This window comes from Podarcis gaigeae (genome assembly GCF_964106915.1).
Source record: "Podarcis gaigeae genome assembly, chromosome: Z".
NCBI classification, from domain to species: domain Eukaryota; kingdom Metazoa; phylum Chordata; class Lepidosauria; order Squamata; family Lacertidae; genus Podarcis; species Podarcis gaigeae.
The window spans coordinates 33,575,266-33,591,532 of NC_139691.1; the positions used below are offsets into that span (position 1 = coordinate 33,575,266).

General features: G+C 47.1%; 1 protein-coding gene across 11 annotated transcripts in view; it reads left to right on the forward strand.

Annotated features, from left to right (window-relative positions):
- The window catches only part of NOX1 (NADPH oxidase 1), a 44,307-nt gene that overhangs the window by 27,558 nt on the left and 482 nt on the right, over nt 1–16,267 (forward strand). For 10 of the 11 annotated variants that reach the window (XM_083722911.1, XM_083722905.1, XM_083722904.1 and 7 more), the window contains 6 exons: nt 39–174; nt 794–886; nt 8,680–8,915; nt 9,464–9,626; nt 13,532–13,678; nt 15,943–16,067. In XM_083722911.1, coding sequence (XP_083579037.1) covers nt 39–174; nt 794–886; nt 8,680–8,915; nt 9,464–9,626; nt 13,532–13,678; nt 15,943–16,067 — 900 coding nt within the window. The remainder of the gene's footprint in view (nt 1–38; nt 175–793; nt 887–8,679; nt 8,916–9,463; nt 9,627–13,531; nt 13,679–15,942; nt 16,068–16,267) is intronic. The other variant, XM_083722910.1, reaches the window with a different exon arrangement.

A 16,267-nucleotide genomic window follows, 5' to 3' on the forward strand; every position in this document is an offset into this window, starting at 1 on the left:
CACATTTGCAGTTTTGATGGTTCTGTTCTTTTTTCCAGAGGTCTTGTTCGTGGGCAGACAGACAAAAGCTTGGAGGAGAGCAATCCTAAACTCTGTGCTGGGCAGTATACAGAGTGGGCTCAAGGCAACAGCACTCATTGCAAATTGCCTGAGTTTCAGGGTCTTCCTGCTGAGGTAAGAATGACATACCGTATTTTTCGCCCTATAGGACGCACTTTTCCCCCTCCAAAAATGAAGGGGAAATGTGTGTGCGTCCTTTGGGGCGAATGCAGGCTTTCGCTGAAGCCTGGAGAGCGAGGGGGGTTGGTGCGCACCGACCCCTCTCGCTCTCCAGGCTTCAGGAAGCTATCCGCAAGCCTTGGGAGCCTGTGGGAGTTCCCGCCGGGCTCCCTAGGCTTGCAGAGAGCTGTCTGCAGCATGCCCCAGGCTTTGGGCTTTGTGCAGCTCTGCACAAGCCGTGGGAGCCCGGCGCGACTTTGCACTGGGCTCCCACGGCTTGCGGATAGCTGCCTGCATGCCTGCGGATAGCAGCCTGTTCTGGGGGCTGGGGTCGGAGGAAGCTTGGGCTTCCCCCGCCCCAGCCCCGCGCCTGGGGGGAAAATATTTTTTTTTCTTTATTCCCCCCCCCAAAAACCTAGGTGCGCCCTATGGGCTGGTGCGCCCTATGGGGCGAAAAATACGGTACAACATGAGGAAAGCACTGAAGTGATGAAGGTGGAAGGTTTCACAAGTGGGAAAATGCTGGATCCGCAATTAAACTGTCCATTCTAACGTGGATGTTGTTTCTTTAAAGTCCTGGAAGTGGGTGTTGGCCCCGATAATCCTCTATGCCTTTGAGAGAGCCTTGAGGATTTGGCGTTCCTGCCAGAAGGTGGTTGTTGTAAAGGTAAGCATCTCTGCTTTCTTCTTCTTCTTGGCTTTGAGTTGGATACATACGACACATTACGTGTGCCTCAAGATGGAAGCACACCATACAACTGAAAGCACCCCCCAAAGAATCCTGGGAACTGTTGTTTGTTAAGGTTGTCGGGAATTGTAGCTCTGTGAGAGGTAAACAACAACAGTTCCCAGGATTCTCTGGGGGAAGTCATCTGTTTTAAACATTCATCAAATGTGTTTTAAATATGTGGTGTGGATCTGCCCTCAGCTAGAGCTTAAGGAAATCAAGACAAGTTCTTCGTGTCAGTGGTAAAATGAGGGCACTTTCAGACTGCTGGTGTTTTCAGGTGGGATTCAATTGTATACTGGTTCAGCTTGTGAGTCAAGGCCCCGCTCCCCACTTGGTGATGAAATAAGATACATGGACACAAGTATTTGGGTTAATGGGCTAAAAAAGGCCACAACTTTATTGGTTACAGAATGTGAGTGGTATTGGCTTAGGCACTGGATCCGAACAGACTATACTTGACTCCTGCCCGCTCTGCAGGGAGTCATGCAAGGGTTAACAACCTGTAGGGGGAGCTTGTTGATGCGAATCAACTGGAAGCTTTCCCCTAGAGCAGCCTTTCTCCACCTGTGGGTCCCCAGATGTTGTTGAACTACAACTCCCACCACCCCTAGCTAGCAAGGCCAGAGCTCAGGGATGATGGGAGTTGTAGTCCAACAAAATCTGGGGACCCACATGTTGAGAACCGCTGCCCTAGAGTCACCGGAGGGTCGTGCCATGGCCCTAGCCACCACCTGGCCGTTGGACAGGAACCACAACCGCTGGATTCCTTTAATGGAATACCCTTCAAGTGGAGGGGTGGGTGATGGTCACAACCTCCCCTTCCACACACAACGCATTTTCCGATGCCTAACCACCAAGTTGTGACGATTTGCTGTGAGGTAGGCAATAAACCAAGCGGCTAGTTCCAATCTGCCAAGTGGAAAAAATTCCTACCAGGCCCCTTGGACAACCAAGGCGACCAGCCGAAGTCCATAGCAAGGGAAGGAGTTGAAGCAAAACCTAGAGGGTGGGTGGGTGGGTTGGTAATCCGTGGAAGCCAGAAAAGCAAGGGAGAGCTCATGGGCCTGCGGCCGTTTAAATCCGGCTAAACCACGCCCCCCAGCGAGCCGGATTGGCTGGCTGAGGGGCATGACGTGGGCCCAGGGCTCCAGTGACGCAGGGGCCTAGCCACGTTCCCCCCCCCCCCGACTGCAGGAAGCGATTCCTGCTCACAACCCCCTCTGGGAAGAGGAGAGGCTTTCTGCAACTAAAGCTGATTTGGAACTGTTATACAGCAAACCTGCCCCCCCCCCCAATCAGACTCTTCATGATAAATCATGGGAAAATGCACTGGTAATTATGGGGAAATTTCTGCTTGACACAATGTCATCCTACCACTCTGCAACCTGTTTACATCCTGATTTATTTGTTGGGGTACTAGACAACGTTAGCTATTTAACAAGCACACATTTTGATTTGTTTGCGGGGAAATTCTATGACGTTGTGCCATAGCAAGTTTTGTCCCCAAGTTTCCAGCGCATTTCCCTATCCCTTTCCTTGTCACGGAATGTCTGGTCTTTGAGGGAAGTGGGCTTGTTGCGCAAGACAGCTCACCACCACCGACTATAATGATGCAATATGAGTTTGCTAGAGTGTGATTGGAACTCCACCTGGAAACAAGAGAGAGCCTGAAAGTACTCCTGGCCTAATCAGATTGGGATGAAAGCTGACTAAAGCACAGCATCGAGTAGACACTGGACTTAAGTGGTCTTATGTGGGGCTCCTTCCGCCTCTTCAGATAACAGTACAGTGGACGCTCAGGTTGTGAACGTGATCCGTGCGCGATGCACGTTCACAACCCACAGTGTTCGGGTGACCCAGCAGCGCGTTTGTGCACACGCGGGTTGTGATTCGGCGCTTCTGCGATGTAGTGCTTTTGCGCCTGCATGAACACGAAACCCACAAGTAGCCTGTTCTGGTACTGCCAGGTTTCGGCTGGTCCTTAACCCAAAAAAAACGCAACCCGAAGTGTCTGTAATCTGAGGTATGACTGTACTCCCCGCTCTGTTCGGGTGGGGGAATGGGGGGGGGGCTTCCTGCTCATTCTGCTGGGTGGGGTCCTTGGCCTCTGTTCCGAAGTCCTGCATGGATGGGCCACTTCTTTCTGTCCTCTGAGGAAAAAGAACAAAATTTTGAAGAGATCAAGAATGAGAAATGTAATTCTAAGTGTGTGCACATGTGTGCAGCCAACCCTTCCATGAAGCAGCTGCCTTGGGTGGTGGTAGTGGAAGAAGTGTACTCACCCACCCTACTAGGAGCCAAGGTAAGGGAGGCTTCAGTGGTGGCAGGGTGGTACAGCGTCTCGCTGCACAGCGTTGCTGCTGGTCTTCCTCGTCCCCCAGAAAAAACCTCCCTTTTGCTGAGTCTTGGTAAGAGATTAGTGTTCTAGGAAGCCCTTGAGGAGTTCTCTTGCAGCAGTGGTGGGGTATTTTGCCTCAGGCGGCAATACATTCCTGGCTTCCTCTATAGCCAGTTTGTGAATAGATAACAGGAATCCTTGACAAAGAATACTGTAGGCTTTAGCTGTTATCTCCAGGACTTTTTATTTACTAAGAAACTCTGGTGACGAATAAATGAATAGGGGAGAGGGCAGAAACCTTATGATCCTGTTCTGCAACCCTGGTGTCATATGACATCTGCTTAGTAGGAATAGAGGTGAAATTTCTTTTTCGGGGTGCCCCGCCTGCTTGGTGAGAGCTGGTTGGAATGCATTGCAATGCTTTTTCAATAAAGATGGCCTGTTTTGCTGACAATTTGTGTCCAGATTCAGTTGGCTGGTCCAGGCAGCCCTGTGAATCAGGCTTGAACCCTGAAATTTCCCTAACACATCAATAATAATAATAATAATAATAATTTATTATTTATACCCTGCCCATCTGGTTGGGTTTCCCCAGCCACTCTGGGCAGCTCCCAACCAAATATTACCCATTTATTGAATGCTCTCCGCAGGGAGGCTAGCCTCGCTCCATTACACCTCTTTTGGCACCAGTCAAAAACATTCCCTAGGCCTTTGGCTAATTAAAGAAACTATGGCCTTTTAAACTGTGTGTGTGTGGTTGGGTTATTGTTTTACTTGTTACAGTAGAACCTCAGTTGTTTAATGTGTCTCCATTGACAAATGTTTCAGCTTTCGAACGCCAAAAACCCAGAAGTAACTGCTTTGGTTTTCGAACGATTTTCAGAAGCCGAACATGGCATGCAGCTTCTGTTTTGAGCTTCCCTATTGTATTGAGGCTTCTGCTTTTTTTCAGTTTTTTAGTTTTCTGTCAGTTTTCAGACATTTTGGAAGTCGAGTGGTCTTCCGGAATGGATCACGTTCGAAAACCGAGGTTCCAGTGTATTATGTTATGTGTTTTTATACTGTAAATTACCCCATGATCCTCGAATGAAGGTTGATATACAAATTTAATACATTAAATAATAAATAAATGAGTTTTGTTGCTTCTCCACTCCGAGCCTAATGTGGGAATGCGGAAGCCTCTGGCTGTTGCTTGCTGCAAGATCCTTTAGCCACAGGTTATTTATTTATGACTTCCCAAGAGGCACCCAATACAGTTGTCCCTCGCAAGATGAAATTAATTCATTCTGCGAGTTTTTTTGTCTAGCGAATTTTTCGTTTTGCGAAGCACGAAATCCCATAGGAATGCATTGAAATTCAATTAATGCGTTCCTATGGTAAAAAAAAGTCCAAACAAAGCCAAATTTGGTACAACAAGAGTTTATTAACTGCTCTTTAAAGTCACACATACTGTAAAGAGCAGTTCAAAAATTGAAGGAACAATAAATTGAGTTTCTAAACATGACAGAAAAACATTTAAAAATCAACAAAGTGTACCGTACATTTTCTATGACTCTGGGGGACCACTTGAAGAAGGTTCCTCTTCCACTCTTTGCTTCTTGCTGAAGAACCTGTCCATGGTCTGCTGCTTCATCCGCCTTTTCAGCACCTCCCTGAAAGGCGACATGACCGTCGTATCAAAAGTGTTCGCAAGGTCATGTACCACCTTGTTAGGGTGGTGCCGCTGTGCAAAAGCCTGCACATCCTTCCACTTCTGGCAAATGTCCCTCAGTTCTTTGGAGGACAGCCGTTCCTCAGTTGCTTCCTCCTCTTCCAGCGAGGCCTGCTCCTGCGCAGCCTCTGCCTGCAGTTCAACCAGCTCCTGGGTGGTCAGCTCGTGGTTGTGCTCCTCCACCAGCTCGCTGACGTCCTCCTCTGTGACCTCCAGTCCCATGGTCCTCCCCAAGGCAACAATGTCCTGCACCACTGTTGACTCTGGTGCATCAGAGTCACTTGGTGCCACACAGTCCGGCCACAGGCTGTGCCAAGCGCAATTCAAATTTCTCTGGCTGATCCCGTCCCAGGCCATGGTGATCATCTTCAAGCAGGTGACGATGTCAAAGTGGTCCTTCCAGAATTCCCGCAGGGTGATGGTGGTGCAGTCAGTCACCTCGAAGCATCGCCTGAAAAGCTCCTTGGTGTAGAGTTTTTTGAAATTGGCGATGACCTGCTGATCCATCGGCTGGAGCAGTGGCATGGTGTTAGGCGGCAGGAACATGATTCTGATGAAGCTGAACTCCTCCAACAAGTCCTCCTCAAGGCCTTTAGGATGAGCAGGAGCATTGTCCATCAGAAGCAAAGCCTTCAGCGGGAGGTCGTTGTCCAGCAGGTACTGTTTGACAGCAGGGCCAAAAGCAAGATTGACCCAGTCCACAAACAGCACACGTGTGACCCAAGCCTTACTGTTGGATCACCACATGACACTCAGCTGCTCCTTGTCGACCTTGTGTTTCTTGAAGGCCCGTGGGTTCTCCGAGTGGTACACCAGCAGGGGCTTGATCTTCAGGTCGTCGCTTGCATTGGCACAGAAGAGCAGGGTCAGACGGTCCTTCATGGGCTTGTGGCCAGGCAACTTGGCCTCCTCCTGTGTGATGAAAGTCCTTTTGGGCATCCTCTTCCAAAACAGCCTGGTCTCGTCGCAGCTGAAGACCTGCTGTGGAACGTAGCCCTCCGTCTTCACAACCTCCAGGAACTCCGCTGCAAAGTCTTCAGCCGCAGGAACATCAGAACTGGCAGCCTCTCCATGCCTGACCATGCTGTGGATTCCAGATCTTGTCTTGAAGCGGTCAAACCAACCTCTGCTTGCCTTGAAGACTTCTGGCTCGCCTGAGGTTCCTGGCTGTTCCCAGACGAGGTCTGCGTGCAAGGCTTGGCCTTCTCACAAATGACGGCCTCAGTCACTGTGTCCCCTGCACGCTGCTTCTCTTCTAACCAGATGAGCAGCAACTTCTCGACCTCCTCCAGAACAGCTGAGTGGTTCTTCACGATCCTGGTGACTCCCTTGGCTGCATCAGTCACAAGGATCTTCTCCCTCATCTTCAGGATGGTCCCGATGGTCAATGGATTCCTGCCGTACTCCCTGGCGAGGTCTGTCACAAGCATTCCACCGTCGTGCTTCCGGATGATCTCCTTCTTCATTTCCAGCGTCACCTTCTCCTTCTTCCTCTTGCCAGCCTCTGCAGCAGCAGTCCTCTTGGGTCCCGTGGCAGCACAGCTCCTACCTTCGTAAACTCAGAAAAAGAAAAAGAAAATCAGTGCTTCACTTCCAAAAAATTCAAAAGCACCCAGCCACCCACCACACAGAAAATCAAACCCAGAACCAAGTCCTTGAATTCCAAACACCCCAACCCCAAATCCAAAAAACCCCCAAAAAGTTTTAAAAGTTTAACTTACGAAATGGCTGCAAATCACCAAAGTCTTCAAAATCCTCAAATGGCTGCAAAAGAAGTTTTGGAAAAGCTTTAAAAATCACCAAAGTCTTCAAAAACCTCAACTGTTCCCCCAGCCAGCCACCCACCAACCACACAGAAATTGCAAACCCCTCCCCAACTGTTGCAAACCCCTCCCCAACTGTTCCCCCAGCCCCTCCCCAACTGTTGCAAACCCCTTCCCAACTGTTCCCCAGCCACCCACCACACAGAAATTCAAACCCAGAATTTTTTTTAAAAAACAACAACACGGCCCAATGGTCACAGAAAATCATAAAAATTCAAAAAAACCCCACACAAGCTCCCAGATTCTTGCAAACCTCTTCCCAACTGTTCCCCCAGCCACCCACCACACAGAAATTCAAACCCAGATTTTTTTTTTAAAAAAAACAACATGGCCCAATGGTCACAGAAAATCATAAAAATTTAAAAAAAAAACCGCACAAGCTCCCAGATTGTTGCAAACCTCTCCCCAACTGTTCCCCCAGCCACCCACCACACAGAAATTCAAACCCATTTTTTTTTTTAAAAAACCCCAACATGGCCCAATGGTCACAAAAAATCATAAAAATGCAGAAAAAAACCACATAAGCTCCCAGATTCTTGCAAACCTCTCCCCAAACCAAGTCCTTGAATTACAAACACCCCAACCCAAAATCCAAAAAAACCCCAAAAAGTTTTAAAAGTTTAACTTACCAAATGGATGCAAAAGAAGTTTTGGAAAAGCTTCAAAAATCAGCAAAGTCCTCAAAAACCTCAAAAAAGGCTACCGCACCGCATGCTATGTGTTGCTCCTCGAAGTTCAAGTCGAAACTGCACCTCTTCAAGCAATGCACCCTGGGTATTAACGGTTTTACGAAAAAGGAAACAAGCCCATAGGGAAATTCGTCTTGCAAAGCACCTCAAAAAACAAAAAACTCTTTCATCTAGCGAATTTTTCATCTTGCGAGGCATTCATCTTGCAGGGCACCACGGTACAGTTTACAATACAACAACAAAAGACAAATGGCAGTGGCATGTTTTAAAAGCAGCTAAAATTTTTGTATATATAAAAACCAATTTTAAACAAGTCATATGAATATTAAAAAAAATGTAAAAAGAGCAACCAACAACAACAAACCATATGTCAAACCAATTAAAATCCAATAGAGATGCAAGCCAGGGTAAAAGTCTCCATGTAAAAGTCTTGTTGAAAATGTTCAGCAGGTGCCAAAATGACAGCTACTGTTCACGTGCTCCAAAAAAGGGGCGGGGTTTGCGCAGGGCTTCCTGGGACCAGGGTGCCACCCACCTTGGCTACAGGGTGGCCATCACTCTGCCCCCATCTCAGCGTCTGGGGGGGGGGGTAGGCTTCAGGGACAGGGTTTAGCATGTGGGCTCACAATAGTGAACTTATGTACAGTGGTACCTCGGGTTACAGACGCTTCAGGTTACATACGCTTCAGGTTACAGACTCTGCTAACCCAGAAATAGTACCTCGGGTTAAGAACTTTGCTTCAGGATGAGAACAGAAATTGTGCTCTGGCGGCGCAGCAGCAGCAGGAGGCCCCATTGGCTAAAGTGGTACTTCAGGTTAAGATGTAGCTGTCAACTTTTCCCTTTTCTTGCAAGGAATCCTATTCGGAATAAGGGAATTTCCCTTTAAAAAAGGGAAACGTTAACAGCTAAGGGTTAAGAACAGTTTCAGGTTAAGAACGGACCTCCAGAACGAATGAAGTTCTTAACCCGAGGTATTTCTGTAGTTGGGTGGCTTGTCTATTGCCTTTTAGGTGCTTTTAAGTGCCAGGAAAAGACCTTGGGCATTGAGATTTCTGGCCGCAGAAGAAGGCCAGCTGCTTTGAATTCAAGTCCAATTAATATTCCCTTGAGAATGGTAGAGGGAGTTTTCCTCTCCCTTTCGATGTCAGCATGACTTTTGTTTGCAGGCCATTATGCACCCTTCAAATGTCCTTGAGCTGCAGCTGTACAAGAAAGGATTCAGCATGGAAGTAGGGCAGTATGTTTTCCTCAACTGCCCGTCTATCTACTGTTTGGAGTGGCATCCATTCACCCTCACATCTGCTCCAGAGGAAAAGTTATTCTCTGTCCACATCAGGGCAGCAGGTGATTGGACAGAGGCTCTGATTGACAACTTTAAGCAGCCAAACCCGGTGATGCCCAGGTGAGTAGCTGCATAAACCAGCAACCATTTGCCTTCGATGAGGCCATTGGGGGGTGAAGCAGCAGCAACTCCCTCTTATGCTCAGGCTCAGGTACATGAGCTGCTCAGTTACTGTGTGGCCTGCAGATGCGAAGGGCTTTGGAGAGGACAAATATCAAGGCAGTCCAGCCAAACAGGAAAGAAACTGCTGTATGAATCCCAAAATATTTTCATCATTAGAACAAAGTTTGCATTGGGCCATTGAAGGAGGGATTTGGAGACAGGGTGAGGAGAAGGAAAGAGGACTGGGAAAAACGCTGGTAGATAGGCACAGCAGAACTGGTCATAGGTGTGGTCTATGGGTAAAAGGAAGATCATTTGGGGTCTGGCCTGGAAGCGTTAAATGTGGAATAACATTCCTGCTAAAGGTAAACTATCTTTTGCAGACTTTCTTGAGAAGGCTTCCCCTGAAAGGCTGCATACTAAATTGATTATTGATTCGGTTTGTGGAACTAAATTTTTTTGAGCACAAAGTTCTATGCAGCACATAGATTTTCTCAACTTTCCAGGATTGAAGTAGATGGTCCCTTTGGCACTGCCAGCGAAGATGTGTTCCAGTACGAGGTGGCTATGTTGGTGGGAGCCGGGATTGGAGTGACACCATTTGCCTCTGTGCTGAAATCCATCTGGTACAAGTTCCAGCACGGTGACCAGGGTCTCCAAACAAAAACGGTATGGTGGGATCGCCCCATTGCACTGAGACCAATATGAAATAAATTCGGTTTGCTAGAGAATGCTAGTCTTTGAGTTGCAGGGAGTGAAGACTCCCTCTGACATGTAGTATCTTGCAGTCTCAAACTAGGGACAGGACAGGTTCCCACCCTGTCCCCGCCCCGCTCAGAATATTGAAAATGACTGGAAATGTAATTGCATCACCACCCACCTCTTTTCCAAACAATTCTGCAGGTTTTGGATTGCTTCAAATATGTACAAGCCAGAAACACACATCAAGAAAGATGCAAAAAAGAAAAGAAAACGATAGCGAAATGAAAAAGAAATGGAACTTGTTCTCAAAAGTGCCAACCATTTGGATTTATTAGTGCACTTAAAAGCTTTCAGACTGTTACATGCCACACCAATCTCTGAGTGGTCCGAGATACCAGGGGTCCAGGCAGTTACCCAGGGTTCGTGTTTCCTTTGGAAATGAGGCACAGGCAGTGGTGCCTTTAGGATTTATGGTTTATTTGCACAGATAAACAACCTGAGCCTATGATGGAGGAGATTCTAGCATATTGTACTCTGAGCCCCCTTTCTCCAGTTTTCTGCTACTTGCAAACTGCAACTACTTTTCCTTCTGTGATCTTCCCAAAGATCATGGTGGGGCTCCACCCATTTGCTGGCTTGGTTGATGGCTTTCTTAATGGGTTATCTCCCTTTTGTCTCTATTGATGGAGCCATCCGGGCTTATATTTCAATCAGGCTTAGATTTTAACATTTGCTGGGTGCAGGAGTTAGAATCATACAATTGTGGAGTTGGAAGGGACCACAAGGGTCATCTAGTCCAACCCCCTGCATTGCAGGAATCATTTGCCCAACGTGGGGCTTGAACCCCCAACCCTGAGACTATGAGTCTCATGTTCTACCAACTGAGCTATCCCAGCTTTGGCTTTAAAGGTCTGTACCCCACAAACTCATGTCACAAACTCTACAGAGTACATGAAGCACCTTCCAAATATACTAGTCATACCTCGGGTTACGAATACTGCAGGTTGCGCTTTTTTGGGTTGCAGACTGCGCTGAACCCAGAAGTACCGGAACGGGTTACTTCTGGGTTTCGGCACTTGCGCATGTGCAGAATCACAAAATGACATCACGTGCATGCGCAGAAGTGCCAAATCACGTCACGTGCGTGCGCAGATGTGGTGCTGCGGGTTGCGAACGCTACGGGTTGCGAACATTCCTTCCGCACGGATGACGTTCGCAACCCGAGGTATGACTGTAGCTGTCTTATCTGGCACCATGAGGAAGATGATGGTGTAAGACAGATAATTAGCATTTGTACAAGTACGTTCAACTGTCATAAAACCTAATGGCTAAGTTGTACTGAGGCATATTAGTTGGCGTTTTTTTGAACATAACAAAATAGGACAGAAGCAATGAGTATAACGGGACGTGGGTGGCGCTGTGGTCTAAACCACAGAGCCTAGGACTTGCAGATCAGAAGGTTGGCGGTTCGAATCCCCGCGACGGGGTGAGCTCCCATTGCTCGGCCCCTGCTCCTGCCAACCTAGCAGTTCGAAAGCTCGTCAAAGTGCAAGTAGATAAATAGGTACCACTCAGGCGGGAAGGTAAACGGCATTTCCGTGCGCTGCTCTGGTTCTCCAGAAGTGGCTTAGTCATGCTGGCCACATGACCTGGGAGCTGTACGCCCGCTCCCTCGGCCAGTAAAGCGAGATGAGCACTGCAACCCCAGAGTTGTTCGCGACTGGACGGTCAGGGATCGCTTTACCTTTAATGAGTATAACACAATAGGCTCCGTTGTATCTTCTTAAAAGGTCTCTGTGATGGCACAGGTTGTTGCCTGCACTATGGGAAGGAAGTGGGGAAAACTATCCAGTCAAACCAAGCTCTCCTCCTTAACTTGACCGCTGTCACTAAATGTATTTATTATTATTATTATTAAGTAGTGGGCTGACAAGCAGACGACACAGAGATTTCTCCAAATAGTTCTTTATAAGTAAGCTGGAACTGAACTGAACTGAACACAGCTCAGCCGGCCTGCTTTTATAGGCAGCCGGGTGTCACATTGTAACAACAACAGCCCAGGGTTTGCTGCCTAAATTAACTGTTGTGGACCTGAGTGAAAACTATATACACAATACTCCCTGATGGCCAGGGTGAGAACTTCAATACATAACAGTTTCTTTGGCTGCCTCCACTAAACAACTTTTAAAACTCATTAATTGGCCTGACTTTAATTGGCCCAACCTGGGTGGAACACTTAAATATTGCTAAACAACAAGCTGCAGACAGGTGTCCCCCCCCCCAGCTTTTTCTTAAAGCAATAAGTTGGACTGGGGGTGTCGTGTGAGTAGGCCTGCTGGGTGCATTTTTCTGGTGGCGTTGGCAGGGCGGTGTGAGGAGGATGCAACAGGCATGCACCTCTCAAATCAGTCCCATCAGACTGATTGGAAGGGCGCATGCCTGCGCGGTTGTGTCCTCCTCACGTTCCCCTCCATGCCCCTCCCCCGCACACCCACCCACCAGGAACCATGAAGACACATCCCATCACTGAGTTAGACAGTTTAGAGAAAATGGTTTTAGGGGGAAATGCATTCTAATTTTATAAGAACAAATGAAAATAACCACAAGTAAGTGTGCCCTGGGCTTTCCCCAACCAAGCCAATAGTTACCACCTTGTACCCCTCAGTTCATCCCTTCATAATCCTTTCCTAGTTTTGTCTTCCTGCTGCTCTTCAGCTTTAAAAGTCTTGCTCCATGACCTTCTGACCCCACAATAACTGTTTTACTCAGTTTCCTAGCTTGCTTATACAGTGGTACCTTGGGTTACAGATGTATCAGGTTAAATACGCTTCAGGTTACAGACTCCGCTAACCCAGAAATAGTACCTCGGGTTAAAACTTTGCTTCAGGATGAGAACAGAAACTGTGCTTCAGTGGCGCAGTGGCAGCAGGAGGCCCCATTAGCTAAAGTGGTGCTTCAGGTTAAGAATAGTTTCAGGTGAAGAACATACCTCCGGAACGAATTAAGTACTTAACCCGAGGTACCACTGTATATGCAGTTTGTCTCTCCCAGCCTTCAGCCACTCAGAAGGCGAATAACCTTCTGTTTTACTTTTTATTTTCCCTTAATCACCTGGTTAACTAGGCTGAATCTTTGACTCTCCCCTGCAAAAATTTCCTGAACGAAACTTCCTCTTCACCTTTTAGTTTTGCTTTGAAACTTTGTCTTTCCTGTGCCTTTAAAATGAAAAACAACATTAAAAAAAAACATTTTGCAACCAAAAGACAAACACAAAGATGGGATGGGCAGTATGCAGTGCTTTTTTAAAAAGAAAAGAAAAAAGTTGCTGGTATTCACCATGAAGTTGTTAAAGTATGTGCCATGTTTTTAACCTTTGGTGAAAAAAAGTTGCCAATACTGCGTATCCTTGGGTACCACCAGGAGGGGGTGGGGAAAGCACTGGGTGTATGCTTAAAATGGAACTGGGTCTAATTCTGAAATGCCCTTGCTGTTGCTAAATCTTTGTGTTTCTTAGTTAACAGTTATAAAGGTTAAAGAGAGACATTTGTTCTCATTATGGAGCTCTGGGAAGCAAAAATGTGTATAATTCGTAGCACCAAGTCTACAGTTCCCAGTTGTGAAGGAAGGCACGACAACTAAGCTATTACACAACCAGTATAAATTTGTAGCATACCCATAGCCTCTCTCTTGCTTCACCCCCCATAATCAATCTACTTCACATTAGAAAAAATAAAAAAGCAGCAGCAAACATTGCAAAGCTGCTAGTGCCGTCCACAGTCAGCTAACCAACCTACTCCTTGCAAACCATTGTCTTCAAAGTTGTCTCCAGTTTCAATAGCTCTTCTCTTCCTCTGTGTTCCTGTGTTCTTAAGATTTACTTCTACTGGATCTGTCGAGAGACAGGGGCCTTTGCCTGGTTCAGGGATCTGCTGGCCTCTCTGGAACAAGAGATGGATGAGTCTGGCAGGGCAGGCATGCTCAGCTACCATCTCTACCTCACAGGCTGGAACAGCAGTATGGTGAGTCACGCAGGATTCCCCTTGTGGTCTTGCTTCCATTGGGAGGCTATGCACACCCTTCTCAGAAGAGCAAGCTCTTCCTTCTGTCAAGGAAACACACACAAAACGCGCAGCAGCTTTTGTTTGAGACGTCAGCAATGTACCACGTTGTCCTTTTGCAAGGGCTGAAGTTCGAAGCATAGCTGTCAACTTTCAGATTTGAAAATAAGGGATCAGCAGCCTCAAAAATAAGGGGTCAGCAGCCTCAACTGTCCTGGGGACAGTCTATGGGATATCTAACAATCTGGGATAGCAGTGGGAAGCAGCGGGAAACGGCACTGGGATAAGGGAATTTCCTGCAAAAAAAGGGAAGGTTGACAGCTATGGTTCCAAGGCACTTTCACGTACCAGTCTCTTCTAGAGCAGCTATGAGGCAGTGGCACTTTCTGATTGCTGCTGTGCCACCACAACTCTGATCATCCCTGTCCGCTGCTGGAGCTGATGGGAGTTGGAATCCAACAATATGTGGACGGCCAGAAGTTAGGGTAGCCAGTTGTGCATTGCCCGCCTCCCCCAAAGAGGATTAGCTTTACAAATATAAAAATAGCCAATAAAAGATGGGATTAGTTTGCATAAAATGTATTGACGCAAATCTGGAAATATTTACTAGAATTCAGAGAGAAATATCAATACAGTAAGCCCGCAACTTAAAATCACTTTTCTTATGCGATGGCATCCCTACACAGGTATCTGAAATAAATAAATAAATAAATAAATAAATAAATAAATAAATAAATAGAGAAAATGCTTAGAAAATCAAAATACACAGGAGAATGGAACACAACAGTTGACAACGGCCATTTCACTCACCTTGGGGAGTGTGTTTGGGCATCGTCAGAGAGTTGGAGCTGGAGAGTGAGATAGGGCCATGCAAAAGCATGGAGAGCAAGCAGTCAGAGGTGATATGAGAAAGAGGAGGTGCAGGGTTTTGTTTTTGTTCTTTACATTTTTGGGGGGTTTTTTACGGGTTGTTTTAAGGTGTTTTCCAGGCTTTATGTGATTGGACGTTTGCATGTGGTTCCCGGGATCAGAACCCTTGCATAAATTGTAGGCTTACAAGGGCAGCCACACTAAAAGCCCTGTTTCAAGTTACTGGGGAGCAGACTTCTGAGATCTTTGGAACTTGCAGAAGAAGCTGCAAGTACTCTTTGGTGAGAGAACCCCAGCAGAGATTTAAAGTTTCAAAACATGCGGCAAAGTAAAGCATGGAAATATTGGTTGTAAAGCTTTAAAATGTGCTCTTTAAATCAAGTTCCAAAACACTCCCTAAAAAGTTCCTTTCCAAAGTTTCCCTCTTCCCCAATCATAGGCAAAAGACCACACGTATGGTAAGTTAAGAAACAGTTTACTAACAAACTCTCCAAAGGTCTATTTTGTACTTCAGAATAGTTGCACAGGCTGCAAAACTAAGCTTAGTTACAAAATGGTGAAAGTTCCTAAATTATTAGTATCAGAATGCAGGCATGGCATGCAACAGCCGTGAATTTGAGAAGGAGCAACCAGCTCAAACCTCTTCACCCGCTGAGCTTCTCAGGTAGACTAGGGGACACCAAAAGCTTGATTACTTAGTTCCTCCCATGGTAAGGGGAAGTGGACACATCTAAGCCTGGCAGAACAGCTTAGTCTATGCTATTAACCCCTTCCTGCATTAATTAGACTTAAGCATGTTGGTTATATGAAGCTCATTTCCCCAAATGCACAAACTTTCCTCCTTAAAAGTGATACCACAGCCCCTTGCCTCTGGAGCAAAGCCTCAGAAAATAGCCTGGGCAGGTTCCTTTGGGAGCAGAGTGCTTGTTCAGATACCCAGGGGCCAAGCATCTAGAGTTTGTGCAGCAGACAATGGCGGAGGAAGCCTCTCCGGCCCCCAGGGCAGGATTGCGCATGCGCGGTACCCATACGGACACCATGTGTGTGCCCTCAGCTGCTCTACAGCTGGGGGGGAAGAGGCAGTGGGCCATCTTGTCACCCCCCCCGGGTGGCACCAGGGGCGAGCTGCCCCTCCCACACCTGCTTTCGTACGCCCCTGGCAGCAGAAGGAAGGGCAGAATCCTGGAATATGTACAGCCAGACTTAATATTCCATGAAAACTACTGTGCTGAGATCCATAACTTAGCCCATTAGCATGAACATCAGAAAGAAGCTGAAAGGTCAATTTTAAGAAATTGTATGAAATATTTATGCAGCTGCTGTGAGGCCTGCCCAATTTTTTGCTGCTTTTCTAGGTTGGTCACGCAGCGGTCAACTTTGACAGGTCCACCGACATGGTGACGGGCCTGCGGCAGAAAACTTTCTTTGGGAGGCCCATGTGGAGCAATGAATTCTCAGCGGTGGCAGCTGCCCATCCCAGGTGAGGTCTGCTGCTCTGTTCCCAGGTTGTCGGAGCGGAGACCATATATATACATATAGATCTCCTTTCTATTGCTCCCATTTGTAGGGAATTCCGCAGAAAAGACACCCAGATTCTGTCATCTAAATGGAATGATTCAGCTTGCACAACATTGCTGCGTATTATTCTTTCCTTCTCCCTTTCCTCAAAGCAATCCATTA